Below are 21,467 nucleotides of genomic sequence, written 5' to 3'. Positions count from 1 at the left end.
TGACAATTCAGATACTTTAGTATCACCCATGCAAGCGTGCATGGTATCTTGCCTGCCTTTACGTAAGCATGACCAAAATTGAGCATATTTGTATACATTGTATTTTTAAAAATGCAAGATGTTGTATTATTGGGTAAATTACATCCAACTGATAATATTTTGAAATGTTATTTTGTTCGGTTCTCAGTTTCATAAGGAGTGATACAGAGAGGGGCATTTTCATATTTAAGGATAGACTGTTTGTAACAAAAGCGCTATCCTTAAAGCATACATGTACAATGGGAGATGTGAAATGGGTCAGTTACTTCACACTTAGGCAAAAAATAAGATTTTGGTGTCTTTACCATGTTGAAAAACTACGGTGGCATTGATTGGAGGTGACATACGAATATTTTTGCTTCAAGTGCGCACGTGCAATTGCACTTGCTCAAGTACAACTCTTTGTGTGCGCATGGTCAACTATTTGCATGCGCACGTGTAATTCTCGGCAATGAAGAGCCTGTTTAACATTCCATTTTACAGTTGTCCGGATAATACGATAACTATTTATATTTTTTAATGTTACTGGTTATAGTGATCATGTGTAGATTCGCACGTGATGACTACAGTTGCGCGCGTGTAGAACAATATATTTCGGATGTCGTTATCAATGCAACCTTAAAACGTATTTAGACGATGCGTTTTATAAAAGAAAACAATTTAACAGCAAACCTAAGATCGACTTTGATTATTACAAGTAACTGATTTAGACCGCGTTATTTGAAACGAAACACGTGTGTTATGTAGCAATCGGTTTAACTACTTGTAGTTTAGACAATAATAGAAAGGTCGTATTACGCTTCCGCCCGCTGTTTAACGTTTGTATTGATGATAGTTATTTAACCATGAACGCGCTCCATCTATGTTTGTTGAACTAATATTGTAGTTAAACCACAGTTATGTTTTAAACCATGGTTGCCCATCGCCATCATCATGGGTATAATAGTCTATTGCTCCTTAAGTTTGTGATCAGTAAAGTCTATGATCGATTGACAACTTACAAGTTTTTTTTCTTCCCTTAAAATGTTGGCGTGGTATATATATTTTGCTATGATTTGCATTTCACATTTATTATTTGTGGACATGATTATTTTACATATTGTTAAAATTGACCATCTGCAACAGTAAGGTGTTATGTATTTTCTTCTTAAGTGGGAATATAAGTGGGAATATAAGGGACATGTAAACAATAAAAATGATATTCGTTTTTAAATAAATGTGAATTACATATTTTGCATTTTCTGCCTTCTCTATTTATATGGTAATAATGTTCTTGTTCAATTTATAGTTTATGTGAAGATGGTCTTAACCTACTTAGTGCTATTTTGTAATTACTTTGTTTGATGATTTGTAAGTATGCTTCGAATTCAAAACTACTTTTAAACGTGCAGTACTTACTAAGTCTACCAGATTGATTAATATTACTTTTCCAGTTTTGTTTGAAACGATCAAATATCTGGCGTTTTATGATATCAAGTGATGGTGTATCTGTTCCTTGGTTTACCTATGAATCCGCAAGACCTTTTTGCTCCATCGTTTCTTTTAAGTGTGATGTGCAGTATTTTTGATTGTAATTGACTCTATTTTCTGCTCCTGTTTTAGCATGAAATTCACCATTTTTGTTATTATCATGCAAATTAAGAATTGTAAAAATAATTTTTCAGTGTTAATACAGCAGTCAATGATACAATTTTAGGAGTGCCAGTGAAAGATGTGGTCAATAAGTGGAATGGCGTATGTCTTTGTGACATACGTCCGGGACTGACTACAATTGGGATGTGCCTTCCCTACTACCATGATCCTGGTTTATGCGAACATTAGAGTACTGATCGTACTTCGAATCATTTCCTCTAACGCTAGCTATGGATGAACCGCTTCAAGCTAAACACGTTCCTTTTCTAAAACTATCATTTGACATTAAGAATACCATTCCTGTAAAATGGGTTTGAAAATAAATCTCTTGTCCATCTTGACCAGTTACATGCAATATATATTGTCGATAAAAAATAAAGCATGCGATGGTCAAACAAAGTCGTGTGTTTCCACTAATATCATCAACAAAAGTAGGGAGAGCTAAAATTGTTACTGATTATATCTTAATAAGAGTATGCAGCATTTACAGTTAGAAATCTTCCATATCTCTATTTAACATTACAAATGTTTGTGTTAATTTCAGCAAATTAAAATTTAATTTTGTCAACATGATCGCATGTAGCTTAAACACAAAAATTGCTGCTTTATGAAGCAAAACTGACCAAAAACTCGACCTGGAATACTAAAATAAGCGCACAGAATTAGAATGTCCGGGTTAGTGGGAACAGGAAACTTCTTTTTACGCTTACTTAGCAGAGTGCCACACATGTGTCCGATTCCTTGTGCTGAATCCATGACCCCGATAATTGGCAACTTTGGACGCGCCTGAAAAGTTTGGAATAACATCACTAAAATATGCATGTAGGTATGTGTGTATGTATGTATCATCGAAACAAGAGGCAAGAGAAACGAACCTTGCAGAACACCAACGAAATCTCAACCTAAAATATTCTGCGAAAAACACATGCTTGAATTTTACATTCAAGTACAAATTAAACAGATGCCAAGAGGATATTTGTTGGTTTCGGCAGATTATCGAGTGATCAGAGAAAAAAACAACACTTTCACGAGTGGCGCAGCACGAGTGAAAATATTTATTTCTATGATCACGAGTGAATAAAAATTGAGCTTCTATAACCAGCACTTTTTCTTTGAATAAAAGGCATTTCCTGTCGTTTCTTTATGTTTTTCTTGTTAAACTGGCGATTTTCGCGTTAATAATTACGCCATTAGTCGAAAACGAAGTCATTTCAGAAAGAAGTCTTGTAAATAATTGTCACTGTTTTTTTTTTCAGTTTGAAACTATGGATTTTTTTAATCACTAGCATTTTCCAATAAAAATACAGAAAAGCATTAAATACATAAAATTCCAATCGTCTAATTCGAGTATTACACGTTTACTACCTCACTTCATTTTCTGCAGGATCAACATATATTTTTACATTCAAAATTGCATTTCCAGAAAACGTGTACTTACTAAAATATTTCGAACAAAGGCTACTGAATACAACATTCATAGTATGGTAAAATAGCACACCACTATTTAGAGACTGTGAAAGGCCGTTAATATTTGTGTACGAATCGCGGAGGCGCTCGACCTTTTATTGTTCTTAAACTATTTCATTCTATACTCATTTACCACGCAGAGATTGTAAATGTTGCCACGTGTTCTCGCGCTTTCTGCATATGGTATTTTGTGATATTTCTGGCGTCATTTTGACCTTGACGAAAATATTAAATACCGAATGTCATTCTTAACTGAATCACGGTTTCAATAGTGTGTACACATGTCCTGACGAAGGGTGCAGCGAAACGGAAATGGCTGTTTTCCCTGAAATAAAAGCAAAGCCGGAAGTCATAAGAGTAAAGGGCAGTTATGTTAAAGAGTGGGTTTTAGTTTTTTCAGAGCCGGCCATTCCATCACATGGTCACTCGATAATACAGGATGTCATTAAGCTGTCAGTTACAATGAGTATTAGTTCAATAGTATGACGCCATCGTATTCATTCATGATTTCAAAAATCATACTATTGAAGGGTAGTCCAGATTAACGTGTGCCTTACTAACGAAGAATAAACTTCTACGACGTATAACACATATTAATTATTAAAATAAAGTACAAGAACACTCGAATGCTGTAATTAAATGGTCAATGTGACTGTTAGTAAATTAATAATTGTTTAAACCTATTTATTTATGTTCGATTGCATCAAAATAATAAGGCAAATTGAAACGCTCTCAAGTCAGTGGCGTGGGCAAAACGAGTACGTGTTATCATTGAGGGAAACTTAACCCATTTATGCCTAGTGGACTCTCCCATCCTTCTAAATTGGATCAATTTATTTCCAACATTAGGGATGTCTAGTATATTTATTTCTATATTTATAATATTTCTTGCAGAAATTCCTTGAAGCAAACAGCGCAGACCCAGATGAGACGCCGCATCATGCGGCGTCTCATCTGGGTCTACGCTGTTTACCAAGGCCTTTTTTCTAGACGCTAGGCATAAATGGGTTAAAGGACGCCCCCATATTGGGGATTGAACCCGTGTACCCCTACCTCTCCACCCGGTCGCTAGGCGGACACCATAATCACTACGCCAAGGCGACCTAAAGGACCATTCAACAAATTTCCGTCATATCCTAAAGCATCTATTCACACGGGTCTTCAGTCTTTTACAAGAACCATTTAAATTGCATTTGAAAACGGTCTGACAGTGTCTACATCGTCACGCTATGGTGGTCGTCTATTATAGTGAGTCGCTTTAATTTAACCCATTTATACCTAGTGGACTCTCCCATCCTTCTAAATTGGATCAATTTATTTCCAAAATTATGGATGTCTAGCATATTTGTTTCTATATTTAGAATATTTATTGCAGAAATTCCGTTTAAACAAACAGCGCAGACCCAGATGAGACGCCGCATCATTCGGCGTCTCATCTGGGTCTACGCTATTTGCAAAGGCCTTTTTCTAGACGCTAGGCATAAATGGGTTAACAGCGTCGGTTACTTCAATGGGATTGTCAAGCCGCTCGAGTGAAGAAATCATGAACACACATGATTTTTGTGTGACAGAGGAATCAGATTTCACAATTACTTCAACGGTTATGCGTGAAATTCGCCATTTGAACAGTCTGTATGTATGTATTTATTTTGACCTTGCGGTCAAGGATAACCTATGAAAGTGCAAGCACTTATTTCCAATGGGATCCTTTGGCTTTGATGAAGAGACAGCAAGCAGAAGAGACAGTATTGGGATACAAGGAATCCGGGTGCGATACCCTAGCTCTTTGCGAATAGATACCTTGGTTCTTTTACGTGTTCAGTGTATAGCACCGATACACGCGAGAATAACCTGGGTTTCATGCTAGTACATCTCTAGTTGGGTGGGAAACACTTGAAGCATTTCTGAAATTTCCAGTGCCCCGGCCGGGATTTGAACCGGGGACCTCTGGAATGGTAGACCAGAGTGTAACCACTCGACATCCGCACCACCCGACCACGCTTACCAGTACAACGTGCCAGTCACTGACAACGGTCCTACTTGAATGGTCGTGGTAAGGATTTCATGACCAATCCCCACATGATGTTACCATGGTGATGATGATAATCATGATGATGATGATGATGATGATGATGAATAGGACGACTACGACGACGATGATGATGATGATGATGATGATGATTTTCATGATGATGATGATGAAGATGATGATGATGATGATGATGATGATGATGATGATGATGATGATGATGATGATGATGACGACGACGACGATTACGATGATGATGATGATGATGACGATGAGGACGATGAGGAGGATGATGATGATGATGATGATGATGATTTTCATGATGATGATGATGATGATGATGATGATGATGATGATGATGATGATGATGATGATGATGATGACGATGATGATGATGATGATGTGTAACAGGTAATCTGTAACATGTGTCCGCTCGAGTCAGTCAATGTGAAACATGTGTCCGCTTGAGTAAGTCAATCTGTAACACGTGTCCGCTCTATTCAGTCAATGTGTAACACGTGTCCGATTGACAGTCAATGTGTAACATGTGTCGGCTCGAGTCCGTTCATTTGTATCACGTGTCTGCTAGAATCAGTCAATGTTTAACATGTGTTCGATTGACAGTCAATGTGTAACATGTGTCCGCTTGAGTCAGTCAATGTGTAACATGCGTCCATTTTAGTCAGTTTATGTGTAACATGCGTTCGATTGAGTCAGTCAATGTGTAACATGTGTCCGCTTAAGTCAGTCAAAGTGTAGCCTGTGTCCGCTTGTGTCAGTCAATGTGTAACATGCGTCCGCTTGAGTCAGTCAATGTGTAACATGTGTCCGCTTGAGTCAGTCAATGTGTAACATGTGTCCGCTTGAGTCAGTCAATGTGTAACATGTGTCCGCTTGAGTCAGTCAATGTGTAACATGTGTCCGCTTGAGTCAGTCAATGTGTAACATGTGTCCAATTGAGTCATTCATTAGGCATTAAGTATTAAAATATGTCCGCTGTAGTCAGTCAATATGTAAAACAAATATCCCTATTCATTTAATAAGTTATTGATATTCTTATCACGCTTGCTCTACTTTCTTCCAAGTAATTATTCTCATTGATTGAAAATGCTCCAAATCTGACGTTTGTCGATGAGCTGGTGTTACCCAGGGCCATGTCAATCCCATGCGCATTATTGAACTTTTGACCGTTGCTGTTTGTCAACAAGTCCTTAATTATTCAATGCAGTTCCCGATTTCTTCCTTTCACCCAAACAGTAAATAGAAGGCTCGCGCGCGGGTACCTGTAATTATGTTCGGCTTAGATTCAGTTCATGAAGTTCGTCACTCTATTTATGTCCACGTATTTACCCCCCTCCCCCTCCCTCTGTCACAAACTGTCACAAATATTGGGATCCCCCCACCTAACATTTAATGTTAAACACACTCACTATTAAACTGTATTAAAATTTAAATAATCTACTTAAAAGAACAATTGCATAATTAAAATGACTTTAAAAGTAGAAAAGTGCATTGACAACAGTTGTAACAATTATTCATTTAAGCAGTAACTCAACGTAGATTGAATTTGAATTTGAAAACACAAAAATAGACTTGACAATTATATAATACACATCATTCTGCTGCTTTTTCATATTACAATAGATGAGGTCAAGTTTAAGATACTTTAACTTCTCGCTCAGTTACATAATTTACATAATTACGCAGCGGACAAAGAATTGCAAAGTCAAGGCTATACATAAAACAGCATACTCACACTCCTAGTCAGGGTCATCGTGAGCAACACATTCAGGAGATACGCATGGCATGCTGTTTTGACATTAAACTAATTAAAATGTTTCACTTTGTTTGTAAAAAAAGTATTAAAGCTATTAAATTTTTCTATAAAAAATATATATATTACAAAATAAATAAATAAATAAATGTGTGATGTCACACATGGCCTGACCCCCCTACCCATGTCACACACTTTCACTCTTTTGTACACCCCTTCCCATTTGAGCATGACGCACGATATGGACGGCCCCTTGAAAACGCCACGCAGGATCAGTAGCTGGTAGTTGGATTATTGCGACTAGCTGGAAATATTATAAAAATAAAATATAATTAAATAAACAACAACAACCGAGAATCCAACAAACATGCAAATTTCGGTCCCGAAGTTCACGCCCATCCCACCAGGAGTACCGAGGCGACGAACCAGACAGGGACAGAGAGCGATGGCCGCTCCTATTTGCCCTAGATTTCCCCACAAATATTCTCTATTGTATGGCCCTTCTTCATAAGGTCCCCGAACGCCCTATTTGACAACGGTTGACTGATTCTTCACGATGATTACATTTAAGTACGCACAAGTGGTCTCCACGAGTGAAACCACGATCGGGGCAGACGTGCTTTTAAACCTCTTAAAACAGTTAGGGCGCGCATCTGTCGCTGCCATTGAATAGCGACTCTCTGCAACGTGTGGTAGTGTTATTTAAAGTCGCCTGACCAATTGGTGCGACCATTTAAGACAAGGAAGGGATATCGACGTGATACCAGTAACAGTGTTAGATATATTAATTGATAAATTATGGCTTACAGCCGACTCCGTATGTTTAGCGTTGTTGACGTGTTGTTTGCCGGTGAGTAGTACATTAAGTTTGATTTAGATCTGATTGTGTTATTAAATAATTGTCAATATAAAAAAATGCAATTTACTATTTAATGAGTTGCACAAATTATGTAAAAAAAGATAAATACTTTTAAAATATTTAAATGAATGTCAATATAAATGCTTAACAAATTCTTAAATAAATAAACTTGAATGTCATTAAATAAATGCTAGAACCTGACAGCTGAGAATAGATCTTTCAACATCCTAATTCAGTTCATTAATTAGTCCCAATATTGACTACAACGACCGGAATATATATTGTTTCACACTACTGTTTGAATATGTTATTATAATAATTTAATGGGTATCCGGCAAAACACAATGTATTTAACATTAATGAAACTTTGGTGCGAAAACATTATTACGATTTCATTAACTGACACGCATCTTATAAGTATCAATGCATACTTAAAAATGATAGAATAATTTGTAAATGGTCTGTAAATTAAATATATTAATAACTTAATAGTTAATTAATTTGATTAAAAAAATAATCAAGACCTCATTCATTTTTAAAGGATTTTAGTTACTCTGATATTGAGACATAGAAAACAATTCCAGTCTGTATTCGACGATATGTAACTTAACAATTTAAAAAAAAATGAAATATTGTATTTTTTATACGCACAAGTATTTTCTGAATTAGTTAAATAGGGCTGCACAAGACCAATAATTTGTTTTTGCTGTTTTATTGCAGTATTTATAGATTGACCATATCCCATAATTCTTCCCGAAACTGCTCGATATTTTCTAAGTGCTACGATAGTAAGAAGAATGTCAACTTGAACACCTGTGGACATTGTATATAACATTTGTTAATAGTATGACTTAACTTGCGATCGTTAAATGTCTGTAAATGTATTCTATTTTGTAAATGTGTATGCCTAGTTGTTAATATAATTGTATTCATATTTTGTATGAGTCATTAGTATACAGTGACTTACGTAACAATAATTGATTTACGTTACACTGAATTGTAAAGCATTAACGAATTTTTAAAGTGATACAGGCGACAAAGTATATATCAAAACAGTGCAGTCACTATTAAAAAAAATGTGCAGATTATTGAAAAAAACAAACATTTATACAACAGAACACTCTTATTAATCATCCGGAAACATGGTCAGAGCAAATAAAAGTTGACAGTGCGATGAATCTGACAATGTTTTACATTTACCTAATGTATTACATCAGAACCCCAAAACTACGTCATAAAATTGAGACAAGTATGTATTAGTCGGGGTATGTCAATATCCGTCAGTGAGTAACGTTATTCACAGATTACAATATTCAAGGCGGCGCGAAGAAAGCATTCAGCTCGGAACAATCATATTCATAGTTTTTTTTTTAAAGAAGCAAGCAATACATGTCCACATATAAAGCGCAATCATGCAACAGTTTTAATTTGCAACTTCATCAGAACTATTTAAATCGGAAATATTTTTAATAAAAAAAATGAAGCACACACTATTAAACAGTGCATTTATACTTTTAAAGTGCATTATCGAAATGTTTCTTCAGTGTTCTCCATGAGCCTCGCGATGAGCACGTGCCCGCGACACCGAGGTCTGCCCGCGGGCCTGACACGCGCCGACAACCGGATAGAGGAGAGGGCGCTCTTCTGGCTGGATATGCGAGAGGCCATCAACGGCTATAAGCCGGATCAAGAATATATACGTACGTTTATTATTGTACATTACATATACTGTAACATAATTAATTCATCCTGAATTTGTAGGTAAAGTAACACGTAGATAATAAGCCGTTCCGCGACAAAAATTATTTAAGTTAAAAGGCATTTCTTTCATATTAATAACGTGTTTTATTATTTTCGAATCGATATAGTGTATAAAGGGACATATGGTCTTCGTTTTACATTTTTATATTTCTCGTACGGCAGATACGAGAACGCTGTGTCCTCAATTTGTGTTCGCCGTAAATCTCTATCGAAAAGTTCATAAGGTCTGAAGCAGTAAGCGCATCGGCAATATTTGTTATACATAGTTCCAAATCGTTCACTCAATATCAATTCAGAATCATGCATACAAAACAATTAGTAGCTACTATAACGGAAATAGTGAATCTCGTATCTCTGATACATTTTTTGGTTGATCTGCTAAAAGCATTAGTCGAAATTATTTTGTTTGCTTTGACGTAAACATACAATTGTTTTGTTGAGTACCACAGAAAATGTAGCCAATTTGTAAAAACAAACTTTGAAAAAGCCTATTAACGCAAAATATATCAGGAAAGAGTGAAACTTACTTTTATCCCTACAGGATACGTAACTGAGTATGAAATTAACAGTTTATAAAAGGCTATACATGTAAACAAATAATCCTGTAGATTTTACATTAATATTTGACCTTACGCCTTGACTCTTGGGACAAACTCAGCAACTGATTGCTTCACATGTCAATACGCATTTGTCTCTGTCATTAGTTCAAGGTAATTATGAATATCCTGTGGTTAGAACGGGCAAGATGCATTCGCGCAAATCAATTCTAAATGAATTACATGTCACTGTAATACTAGAATCAGGTTCAGTTTCGATATTCGATGCTTTACTACTTCAGAGAGGTTGTTTTTTTCCTGCAAAGAATGAAATCGGTCAATATATCGGCAAAATCGACCAAAGCAAATACAATATTGTTACTAAAATATTAAAACATTTTCATCTGTTCGAGTACATAGATAGGCATCATATCATGTAAACAGGCTGAGGCAGCCCATGAAACAATCGGTGACTTTGTCAGCGGATTGGTGGATATGTGGTAACACACGAGTTTCACAACTCAGTGTCGCAGGTTCAATCCCTCGCTCGACACTTTCCTACCAGCTCGTCTTTCGCACAAGACGTATCTGGAAAAAAGGGGCGTCTACTATATCTCATACTATCCCTCGTAACCCAACACATAAGTCAAATACGGGCGAGGCCATATGGGAAAATTGGATTAAAATGTAATAAAAACGCCACCTTGTTTCATTATCCACTACAGTTCGCGTTCAGACTACGTCCAAGAGGCACAAGTTCAACGACGCCACGATCACCGTTGACCCCATCGACAAGTCATGCGGCCATGGCCGGTGGGTCATCGATGGTCCCAGCCTCCATTCGCCCCAGGGCTGCCCGGATATCGTCACCACCGAGCAGAAACATCCCATGGGACGGGCGCTCTTCAAATGGCAGGCACCGCGTTGTGGATGCTTGCACTTCAGGTGAACATCGCGTTTCGCTTGACAATGTAGTCTTCTTTCTACCACGAATGTCTGGTCATTGTTATATATTTTCGAGATATTATAATACATTTTGCGTTACAACAAACAACAAATTAAAGTTATTTTTGAATATGAAGTTAACGCAATAATTCAAGAATGTGCATCCAGACAGATTTATTTTGCAGATATAATGCAGGAATGTCACTAAAACATATACTTGTTTTTATCGAATTGACCTTTAAGGGGCCTTTTCACGGTTTGGTAAATTGACAAAGTTGAAAAAAGTTGTTTCATTATCGCAAATTTTCGTTTTATTTATGATATTTGTGAGGAAACCGTAATACTAAACATTTACCATGCTCTAAATGGCCTTTATATGCATCTTTTGACGATTTAAAAACATGAAAATTATAAAGCGTTGCAGCGCGAAACGATTGAATAATTTGGAGAGTTCTGTTGTTGTCATTATATTTTGTGAAACTACAAGGATCGCTTATATGAAGTATAAAATACACCATCATTTGTATAAGGAAGGAGGTTCGAGTGGTCTATTGCGTAGGTTTTTTGCTCCAGGACTCCAGGGGTCAGTGGTTCGAGTCCTGCTGAGGGTTTTCTTTTTTTTTTAATTGTATTCTTGATTTTTTACTGGAGCTTTTTAGATCCAATGTTTACATTTATCAAAATAAAGCATTTAATGACAAACTTGAACAATGCCAAAATCTGTGTAAAGGCCCCTTTAACATAACAACTTTAATGGCTTTATGATATTTATTATTTAATGCAACATACAGCTTTATTTTATCTTGTACCATTCGTTTCCTAAAAAAGTATGAGGTTCTATAAAAGAATAAATGTACATATTTGCCCTAATTTTCTGCAAGCAATGACATAAATAATTTAACTGGGTAAGAAATATCAAATATGAATATTTTATCGCATCTACAAGATTGTCCAAAGATTTGACATCGTAATACTAAAAGATACATTAAACATATATATAAACGTGTATAAAATCAAAGCAATTGATGATATGAAGCCGGTGTGGTTACACTTAAATTTAATTTGTCACAGGGTAACAGTGCATGCAGATTCGTTGTACTACATCGAGGATGCCAACTCTACGAGTGGGGCCCTGGCAAAGACCATCTGCGGTAGAATATTTTTAATTTGTTAATTATGTTGCGTTGGATAAAGACATATTCGATATATTGTGCAGTCATTAAACATATATTTAGGTGTGCTTGTTTTGTTCTCAAACATATGATAAACATCAGTGAATCTGATTCGAAGTTGCGGTGGAATAGAATATATTTGTATGCTGTTCGCATAGCGATCTGGAGGCCCGGGTTCGTGCCACAGTCTAGGGGCGTTCTCATAATATTCTCTAGTACTGGTTCTACAGAGGAAAGGGACGGTCAATACAAACGAGCTTAAATGAATAGGTTTTATCTTAGGGCTTATTAACGTTGATTTTTGTACATGTATATACAAAGGAGTGTATGAAACTCACATAGGTTTTGGGTTTTATAGTTTAGTCTCAAGATTCAAGGATTGTGTGTAGTACAACTGAAAGGAAAACAATATTTATCTGTAACAATGGATGTAAACTTAGACCAGTAACAACACGATTGATCACTCCCGATTTCCTTTGTCTAAGATGGTTTGTCTTAAGATTTGAAGTAAAGTCATCGGGTTATCTAATTAATCAGTCGACGCAATACTCGATGAACATGTTATCCATGTTATTGGCATTTCATGTGTCCTATGCTTGCTTTTTCAGTCATCCCGTCTGCCATAGAAGAGACATCGCCCACCCCATCGAGGGTCGTAACAGAGACAACCGTGACAGAGACAATCGTAAGTCATGGATTACATATTTTCAGGACACATTACTGTAAACCTTTTCAAATTAGATATAGAAGATCCTAATTAGACAGGATAAAAGTTCGGACCACCTTTGTGTTATCTAAAGACATGATTTAATAGAATAAAATGTTACATTTTTAAAATAAAAACAAGATTGTATGAGACGCAAAAGTCCCTGATCATTTTAAATGACAAGCTAAACTGCTGCAAACAAAATATTGTTGATTTCAATGTTAAACGAGGACCAGTCAACGAGGACATATACTAAACATATAGCTTCGTTTTTCGATAAATGCCTTAATAATGTTATAGTTATTTAGTTGATGGTCTTCTAAGTGTTCATCATATTCCGATTAAAAATGTATTCATTTGTACATATTTTAACTTGATGTTAATTTCAAAATATATGTAGTTTGCACTGGGCAATGCTATACGTACCGCATATGCATGTGCGAACATAAAATGAGTTACCTATATAGTCTTTCGATAAGGCCTAATGGTTAAGGCGTTTGCCTACGGAGATTTAGGCGAAGGTTCGAGTCTTACAAGGCGATCCGTCTGAGAGGGCCGGATGCCTACCTTGCATCCAGTTAAATCGATTGGTGCATAGAGATCAGGAGTGAATGTGGTCATCAGTAAATTTGAAACTGGCTGGCCCTAAATCGGGAGGGCCACCACTATGATAAACAAACACACACTTTATTATACCAATATATATCTAGCACGATTTTAGTCATTATAATACTTATAAGTTATTATAAAAATAATGATAAATGCAGTGTTATGTTGTTCTTATTTCAGATGTCTACAGATAAACGTATACAGATGTTGTGTAAATTAAATAAAAAATACGAGCCTAAGATGGTCGGCACTTCGGGATTGCAGTTTGGTGAACAAGACCACGTGGATCTACTATTGCAACACCTCAAACACACTACGGACCTATGTTGTCAACAGGTCAGTGCAATGCGCATGCGCAAAATCTCGGGAAGACGTCACAGTTTTCAATCATGAACTCATATTAAGATTGAAAAAAGAGTATTAAATAAAAAATGTCTATTTCTCGAAAGACTCTTAAATGTCACTGAGGTAATGCATCATTACCTTCCCTAGGCACACGTTGCTCGAAAAGAAGTTATTGCCCTTGTACCTCTACATATACAATGAAAACATATTAAACAATCGGAAACCTTTCGGAGACATTCCAAATTAATTTAATTACTTTCACGACTTGTCATGTTTTATATTAAAACGTTTAGAGGTTCGGTCTAAACCTTTCGTAAACAGAATCTATTCGAGTTCAGGGTAACAGCGATTTCTTAATTTAACAAACATAACTTAAGTAAAGGACTTTTATGAATTCAACCCCACGACCTAGTGCAATTATTTTTTTTCCAGCACGGGGCTTCGAATATACGGGAGTGCTTTTCGGACGTTCGTCGCAGACGCATTGACCAGTTTTGTGCCACGGGTGAGACGGCGGTCCCGTTAACAAAGCCTCAACAGAAATGGGTGTCGCAGAAGCGCTCCGATTGCTGCCTGGAGATAGGTATTCCTTACTGCTTTCTATACATAGATGGTGACGTCACTACGTTATTGTCAGTAAGACCGGTGTGACACAATGTTCCTTACTGTAGAAGTTTGTTAGGTAGACCTGAGTCTCGCTCTGGGAAAGCGGGGCTTAATGCATGTGCATAAAGTGTTATCCCTGATTAGCCTGTGCAGTCGGCACAGGTTTATCAGGGACGACACATTCCGCCGTAACTGGATTTTCGCTTAGAAGAGGCTTCGTTTAAATGAAAAATACCTTTACTGCTGAAAGTGTTGTCCCGGATTAAAAAGGGAAATATGGGAAAACACTTTACGCACATGCATTTAACCCGGTTTTCCCAGTTTGATGCTAAATTTATACTACATGTAGATTATTAAGCGGTACAGTAACAAAGATTGGATCGCCTTTCTGTTTATCTGAAGTTGCCAAAGATTTTGAAATAAAACGATTGGATTGTGCATATACGTGTTATAACTATCGATGGAATATAAACAGATCATATCTCAAATTCATCCTTTTATTGAAAAATATATGCTGGCCAATCGCCCAAATCTTAGCCTTGATTGCAGTTCAGTCTGTCTGCTTGTATTATTCCAAGACGCATCTTTCATTTGAGAAATATTTTGTTATATATTAAGACTATAGGCGCGAACAAACATTATTTAATAGGCATGCAAAGCAATTTCTCTTAATGGAACTTCTTTTTTACTACTCAGGCCACGAGTCAATACCATTCTATGAAAAAAAAATGGCAGCAAATTCGTCTCCTTAGCGAAAAGTTAGTTTCGGCGGAAAGTGTCGTCCCTGATTAGCCCTTGCGGACTGCACAGGCTAATCTGGGACGACACTTTACGCACATGCATTAAGCCACGTTTTCCGATTGGCGCTCATATGCTTGGTTGCCTGTGTTTCCCCAGGCGAGTACCGGTACGAGTGTTTCGACGCGAGCGCCGGGAGCCAGGGGATGCTCAAGGATGACCAGGGGCTGAGGCAGGGCGGCTTCAGTCTGGACGCGTTCGATCCGGTCAACGACCTAGACTACTTTGAAGGCGCGCCACTGGTAAACCTTTGAATGGTCATTTCTGTATATATTGGATGGGGGTTAACGAATGATATTGTTGCTTGTTTACGTATATGTTTGGTAAGCGTGGACAACGACTTACTACATGAGCATAGTTTCCCTTTGTAACAGTTCATAAATTACTTGTATGTCTTACTTATAACGATATTTTTTATAGAATGTCATAAAATATATTTGTTGACCCTTATATCATCATTTAATGTTAAAGCAAACCATTTAGTTTCGTTCTATATATAGATATATGGCGTAACAACGTTAATGTCAAACATGCCATTATCAATTGTTGTTAACGGGTTGATGCTTGGGCTTTTCAACCATTTTAATAACGTTTAATTCTTTTTATCTTCAGAAAATTGCAAAGAGCAGTTCGTCTAAAGAAGGTCAAACGGCAACAAAAGTTTCAAACACCGCAAGTCAGTTTTTGGTAGACGGACATGCGGGGCGATACTTAGAAAGAGACGAAAGTCCCTTAGACGACAGCGCGCTACCCCTTGCCATTGAGGGGTTAGAGTCTAGTGACGTAGACAATAGTAATGAGGAAGAGCATGTTAGTCGGGCAGACGACAAGATGAAGGGGCAGTCACGACATCGGAGTAGAAAAGGTGAGTCAGATGATTATAGCCGCTTTACATCAGAACATGCTGATAGAAATGTATGAGGCTGTTTGTGACACATAAAATGGTTGTAAGCAAATATACGAAGCTATCTAAGCCTTCTCGAAAAAAGTCTTTACGGAGCAAATAATTTGGTTGAAAGTGTAATAATTTGTTAATACGCAATTAACGACTGCTTTATTTGGGGAATTTCCTGGCGTTAAAAAATTCTAAAATTTTGTGAGCTTTGAAACGGTACGGACCCTGGCAGCCGTTTCGTATATTAAAGAATAATGAAATGAGGTTATGGTCGATATGTATTCTTTTTTTACAGCGAGCAAACAATTGCCTAGACAATGCATGGATTAATTTACATCATGCATGTATATTAACTAATTTGCTTTCTGCTGAATTATTATTTGTCTAAGTCAAGAACCTCTTGTATGACAGACAAGGGGCGGTGTGGGGCCACGGAGCAGTGCTGCTGGAAAGGCATCGACGCGGCGTTCGCGGGTGAAACGCAAAACATTGCCGACTGCTTCGCTGAGGCCGACAGACGCAAACAGGAAGAAGAGCACTGGGACCGCGCCTGCGACCGGAGCTTCGTCATATGCTGTCTCCGTGTTATAGACAAGTAAACAGTGATTTCTTGAGTCAACCTCTGCTAAAAGATTAACATTTACATAAATTAGATAATTATACTCTTTAAGGAAACTAACCGCTTTGAACAGTTTCTTGGTCAGTATTCCCACATGACATGCACATTGTTTTCTTCACACGGACCAAGATTGATAGTTGCTAACTGCCCAGATACAAAATTAGTTCCGAAAATGTTAAATGATTTGTAGACTTATATTATGAATATGGCCATACATACATTTCAATATTGTAACTTTGCAGTTAAATGTGCTTTTTAACGCATACTATTATCAGGTTTTCATGCGTAGGAGAGCCAAATAAGAGTTACGACCATGAATGCATCCATTGTGTGTGTGCGCCGTGCAATAACATATGTAATGAAGAAATACTACACACTTTAATTGCTTTTAGATTGAAGCCTGGTCAGGTGCGAGTATGACGTTCGGTCTACGGTTATCTCCCTTGAGATGTACTGAATTATCTCCCTTGAAGATCTGGAAGTTGCGCTTCAGCTCTACTCACTGCCAAATTATTGCGCGTTTTGCAACAATCGGACTATTTATTCTTTCATTGTTAAAATTGAAAACTGTTTTTTAGTTCAATGTTCACGTCATCACACCTGCAATAGTTGTAGTGCATAATCACACGTCCTAGTGATACTGTGACGTCGAATTATAAGTATTGTTTGGCCTTATTTGATATGCTAAGTTAACTTTAACATAGAGTATCTAAAAAGGATGTTTTAGATTTGGATGCTTTGTGTATTTCAATTGAAAATCATTAAACAAAAGATCACCAGAAAAGTTTATCCAACCGACCTACACTAATACATTTTAGCAATGTTTGTGGAAACACGTGATTTTTTGTTAAGTGTACTATTCAGTTGATGACAGCAGGATTTGTGATTGTTTGACAAATAAAATGTGATAACATTTGTAGACCATTGGTAAATAATCTCATAAAGATGCAAAGTACAGCCCGTCAAGGATGTAACCAGAGTAGCTGCACTGAACTATACAAATGTCACACATTTTAACATTTTATTGCTGCAATATTCTCTGGTTGTTTGCCATACATTAAAAAAGTGAGATTACAGAGTATATTTGTATTAATAATTTTTAGTAAGTAAATATCTGTATTGAAATGCTTGGGTTTATACCGATACAAATCTATACCTGTTTTTCATTAAGGTAAAATGTATTTTCTGCAGTGTGTATAACTAAATGTGATTAATTTGTTGTCTTTTTATATGATGATAATACTCAGATTAAAAAATGATAAGTGTGAATCTTTTATAAAAATCTGCAATTGATACCGCTATATATATTGTACTGGAAATACTCATTTTGGATTAATACTCATTTTTCGAATCAGTAGCATTTACATCACAGGTGGTTAGCGTGTGGCTATGATATTAATTAGTGAAAACATCATTTTGAATGATAAATAATCATATTATAACGAAAAATTAACTTTTCTGAAAAAAAATAATATTTCACTATCAAATATATATATAACAAGGTATGCAACTCAAAATCACCCCAAAACGGGGTGCATCGCTTTGAACAGCCATATCTTCATAAATTTTGCAGCGATTTTCACGATCTCGGTCTTATTCAACGCAGAAATGAATTTCCTTTCTGGAAATGTATATGTCTTGCAATATTTTTACAAATGCTGGGTCAACTTTTAAGAAATAACACGATACACAACACGCATGACCCAGTTGACAGTGATCATGCTGTCTTTAAGACTGAAATCTTCACGGAGTAAAGGGCAACTTCCCTACAAAGTTCATGCAGTTCGATACCATAATTCAATAAAACGTATGAAAAAACATTATAACCGTTCTTGTCGTTACATTCTGCATCAAGACTAACTGTCCAGCGCCGTTTGAAACCTTTGTTTACATACATTTCAACTAACTGACATTTTAAACATACGAGTGATTTCATTGGTCCAATGCGGAGGTGTGTCTTTACAACTGGAGATTTCATTCATAAAGAATACATGATCACTGTCAACTGGGTCATGCGTGTTGTGTATCGTGTTATTTCTTAAAAGTTGACCCAGCATTTGTAAAAAATATTGCAAGACATATACATTTCCAGAAAGGAAATTCATTTCTGCGTTGAATAAGACCGAGATCGTGAAAATCGCTGCACAATTGATGAAGATATGGCTGTTCAAAGCGATGCACCCCGTTTTGGGGTGATTTTGAGTTGCATACCTTGTTATATATATATTTGATAGTGAATTTTTTTTTGTCCGAAAAGTTAATTTTTCGTTATAATATGATTATTTATCATTCAAAATGATGTTTTCACTAATTAATATCATAGCCACACGCTAACCACCTGTGATTTACATGATCAAATTGACATGTTTAATTTTCATGATATTTGAAAACATCCACATTTCAGCCAAGATTCTAAAAGGACAATTCTCAATGTTCCTTTGTAATAGTTTTGTAAATATGTTTGTATAATAGTGTAAGAGTTCTATTATTTATTTGTATAATACTGCAAGTTGTACCTGCCTACTAAAGTTTTTACATTATTTATGTGTTAGTGTTTATCTGCTAATAAATAATGATTTCGAGGTCTTAAGCGTTCTCAATTTATTCAATTTGAGTATAGTCTATATAAAGGCAAGAGGCCACTTAGCATAGTTGTTGCATGAAAGGGGGGTAATCATGTCTAGGATTTTCTTATCATACACAAAACTAAAAGTTTGGTCTAGATTTAATACATAGAGTAATTGCCTTTATAATTGATGATGCACACATTCTAATTAACTCAATGCTCACCAAGTATTTCGCTATCAGTTTAGCTGAATTTCCTAATATAAACTGAGAGACATGTCATTTAAATATAATGGCAAGTTATTATTGCAATACAGTTAATTCGATTGTCATTTCAATGTTCACTTCCTGTGAAAAAATCATTCAAACGTTACTGCTTTATTCACTTCAACGATACACAAGTGTGCATGAATGAACAATGTGATGAGCAATGTGAGCACTTGAGGACATAAATGGTTTTAATTGAACTTAAAATTAAAATTCTTAGTTAATTTCTAAATTAAATACATTTTAAAAAGGCATCAGTTGTAATGAAAAAAGTGTCAATGATGTTTTTCACTAACAGCTAAATTGTTTGACGGAAATGCATTCAATTATGTTCATGTTTGAGCTCAGTGTAAGATGTAACACTTTTTTTGCGCTTGGTCAGCACGTTTTCAATTGGTTTTGAACATTTACGTTCAAAAGGTTGGATCAAAGTGCCATGCCTTGCTGAAGACTGAACATGAAACTGTTCTACCTGCTCATCATATTGATCCTCGTTCTGGGACAACTGGGCTTAATGCATGTGTGTAAAGTGTAGTCCCAGATTAGCCTGTGCAGTCTGCATACTGTTAATATGGGCTGACACTTAACGCTTAAAATGGAATTTTTGCCAAAAAGAGACAATCTTAAATTTAAAAAAAATCCATAAAAGCAGAAAGTGTTGTCTCTGAAAGCCTGTGTGGACTCCGCAGGCTAATCTCAGGATGACAGCGTAGCGCACATGCATAAAGCCCAGTTGTCCCAGAAAAGAGGCTCATGTTTTTATCAGATACAATGGTTTCATGCTCAAGTCTAGATCCGCCTTCACTTGCCAAAATACAATTAAATAATTAAGAGGATATTATGTAAATTAAAAAAAAATGCAAAATGTTAATTTTGTTGTTACATTAAATAGGCATTATTGCAAATAACATAACAAAACAATTGAATGGTTAAAAGGAAAGGAATTACATAAAGTACAATAGGTAAAAGCTGTACAAATACTGTAAACACATACTTAATATAGACAGTTAACAATTATATAACACATTTCTATGACAAAAACTATCATAAATAATATAAAACATTTATAGCATTAACTTTTTGTATCCAAAAAGAGTGGGCTAAAAAGCAGTGCAACTAGCTTTATCAAAGCTTGAACAACTCAATCCAATTAAACATAGAATGCAAATTGGCGACTGTGGATCAATTAGGACTAGGAAATGATTCAATTCCGGCTCACAACATGACATGATGCATTAAAAGTCTGTCATGTCGGCAAAATTGTTGCTCAATAATTTAAAGAAAATACAAAGAGTATTAGATACACATAACACAACATGCACATGATTCTAGGCTTGTATTTCTTAGCAAGGCAACCACAATTCTAAAGATGGTTGCCAGTGCAGCAATCAATTGCGAAAAAAGTGACAATTTGTTGTTATTTTGTCTAAGTTATCTCTATAACATAAATATGAGGATAAACAGGGCGCCCGCATCTCGACCTGTGCTTTAAGACACACTCTTTTTAAATTTGAATGGGTTGTGTTCATTTTAAACTTGCCATATAAAAAGCTATAACATAATTTTAAAAACTGAGTTGCGTCTAAGATTATGCAATAGCGAACAACTTCAGTGCCTTCAGCGCTTTGATAATTATTTTAAACGGATATATCAAGAACAATAATCGTTTTATTAAAATTCACTTTACAGGTTTCTAAAATGTTTTGTGAAGTAGTTTCTGCAAACATATGACATCTTTTTGTAGTGCTCTATTAAACCGACTCTATTTGAAATGTCTCAATTCATGATGATTTTTTTGCTTAGTGAAAGTGTTATATTATAGCATATGAATATCAATATATAG

At 36.0% G+C, this 21,467-nt stretch overlaps 1 protein-coding gene across 1 annotated transcript; it reads left to right on the top strand.

Annotated features, from left to right (window-relative positions):
• Positions 1–7,571: 7,571 nt before the first annotated feature.
• Positions 7,572–18,153, top strand: LOC127853838 (uncharacterized). Its single transcript, XM_052388627.1, has 11 exons — positions 7,572–7,791; positions 9,345–9,500; positions 10,823–11,042; positions 12,114–12,193; positions 12,823–12,899; positions 13,710–13,865; positions 14,307–14,457; positions 15,378–15,520; positions 15,891–16,143; positions 16,585–16,768; positions 17,185–18,153. The coding sequence occupies exons 1-11, from the start codon at positions 7,740–7,742 to the stop codon at positions 17,210–17,212; spliced, it is 1,500 nt and encodes a 499-aa protein (XP_052244587.1). The 5' UTR covers positions 7,572–7,739; the 3' UTR covers positions 17,213–18,153.
• The last annotated feature ends 3,314 nt before the right edge of the window (positions 18,154–21,467 follow it).

This window comes from Dreissena polymorpha, chromosome 12, assembly GCF_020536995.1.
Source record: "Dreissena polymorpha isolate Duluth1 chromosome 12, UMN_Dpol_1.0, whole genome shotgun sequence".
Classification (NCBI taxonomy): domain Eukaryota; kingdom Metazoa; phylum Mollusca; class Bivalvia; order Myida; family Dreissenidae; genus Dreissena; species Dreissena polymorpha.
The sequence above is the reverse complement of the archived record's forward strand: the minus strand, read 5'-3'. Positions and strand labels throughout refer to the sequence as shown.

Coding starts and splice junctions, on each gene's coding strand:
- LOC127853838 (XM_052388627.1), top strand. CDS start 7,740: ATGGCTTACAGCCGACTCCGTATGTTTAGCGTTGTTGACGTGTTGTTT. Junction 9,501..10,822: donor GCCGGATCAAGAATATATAC/GTACGTTTATTA, acceptor TATCCACTACAG/TTCGCGTTCAGACTACGTCC. Junction 16,769..17,184: donor TGTCTCCGTGTTATAGACAA/GTAAACAGTGAT, acceptor AATTGCTTTTAG/ATTGAAGCCTGGTCAGGTGC.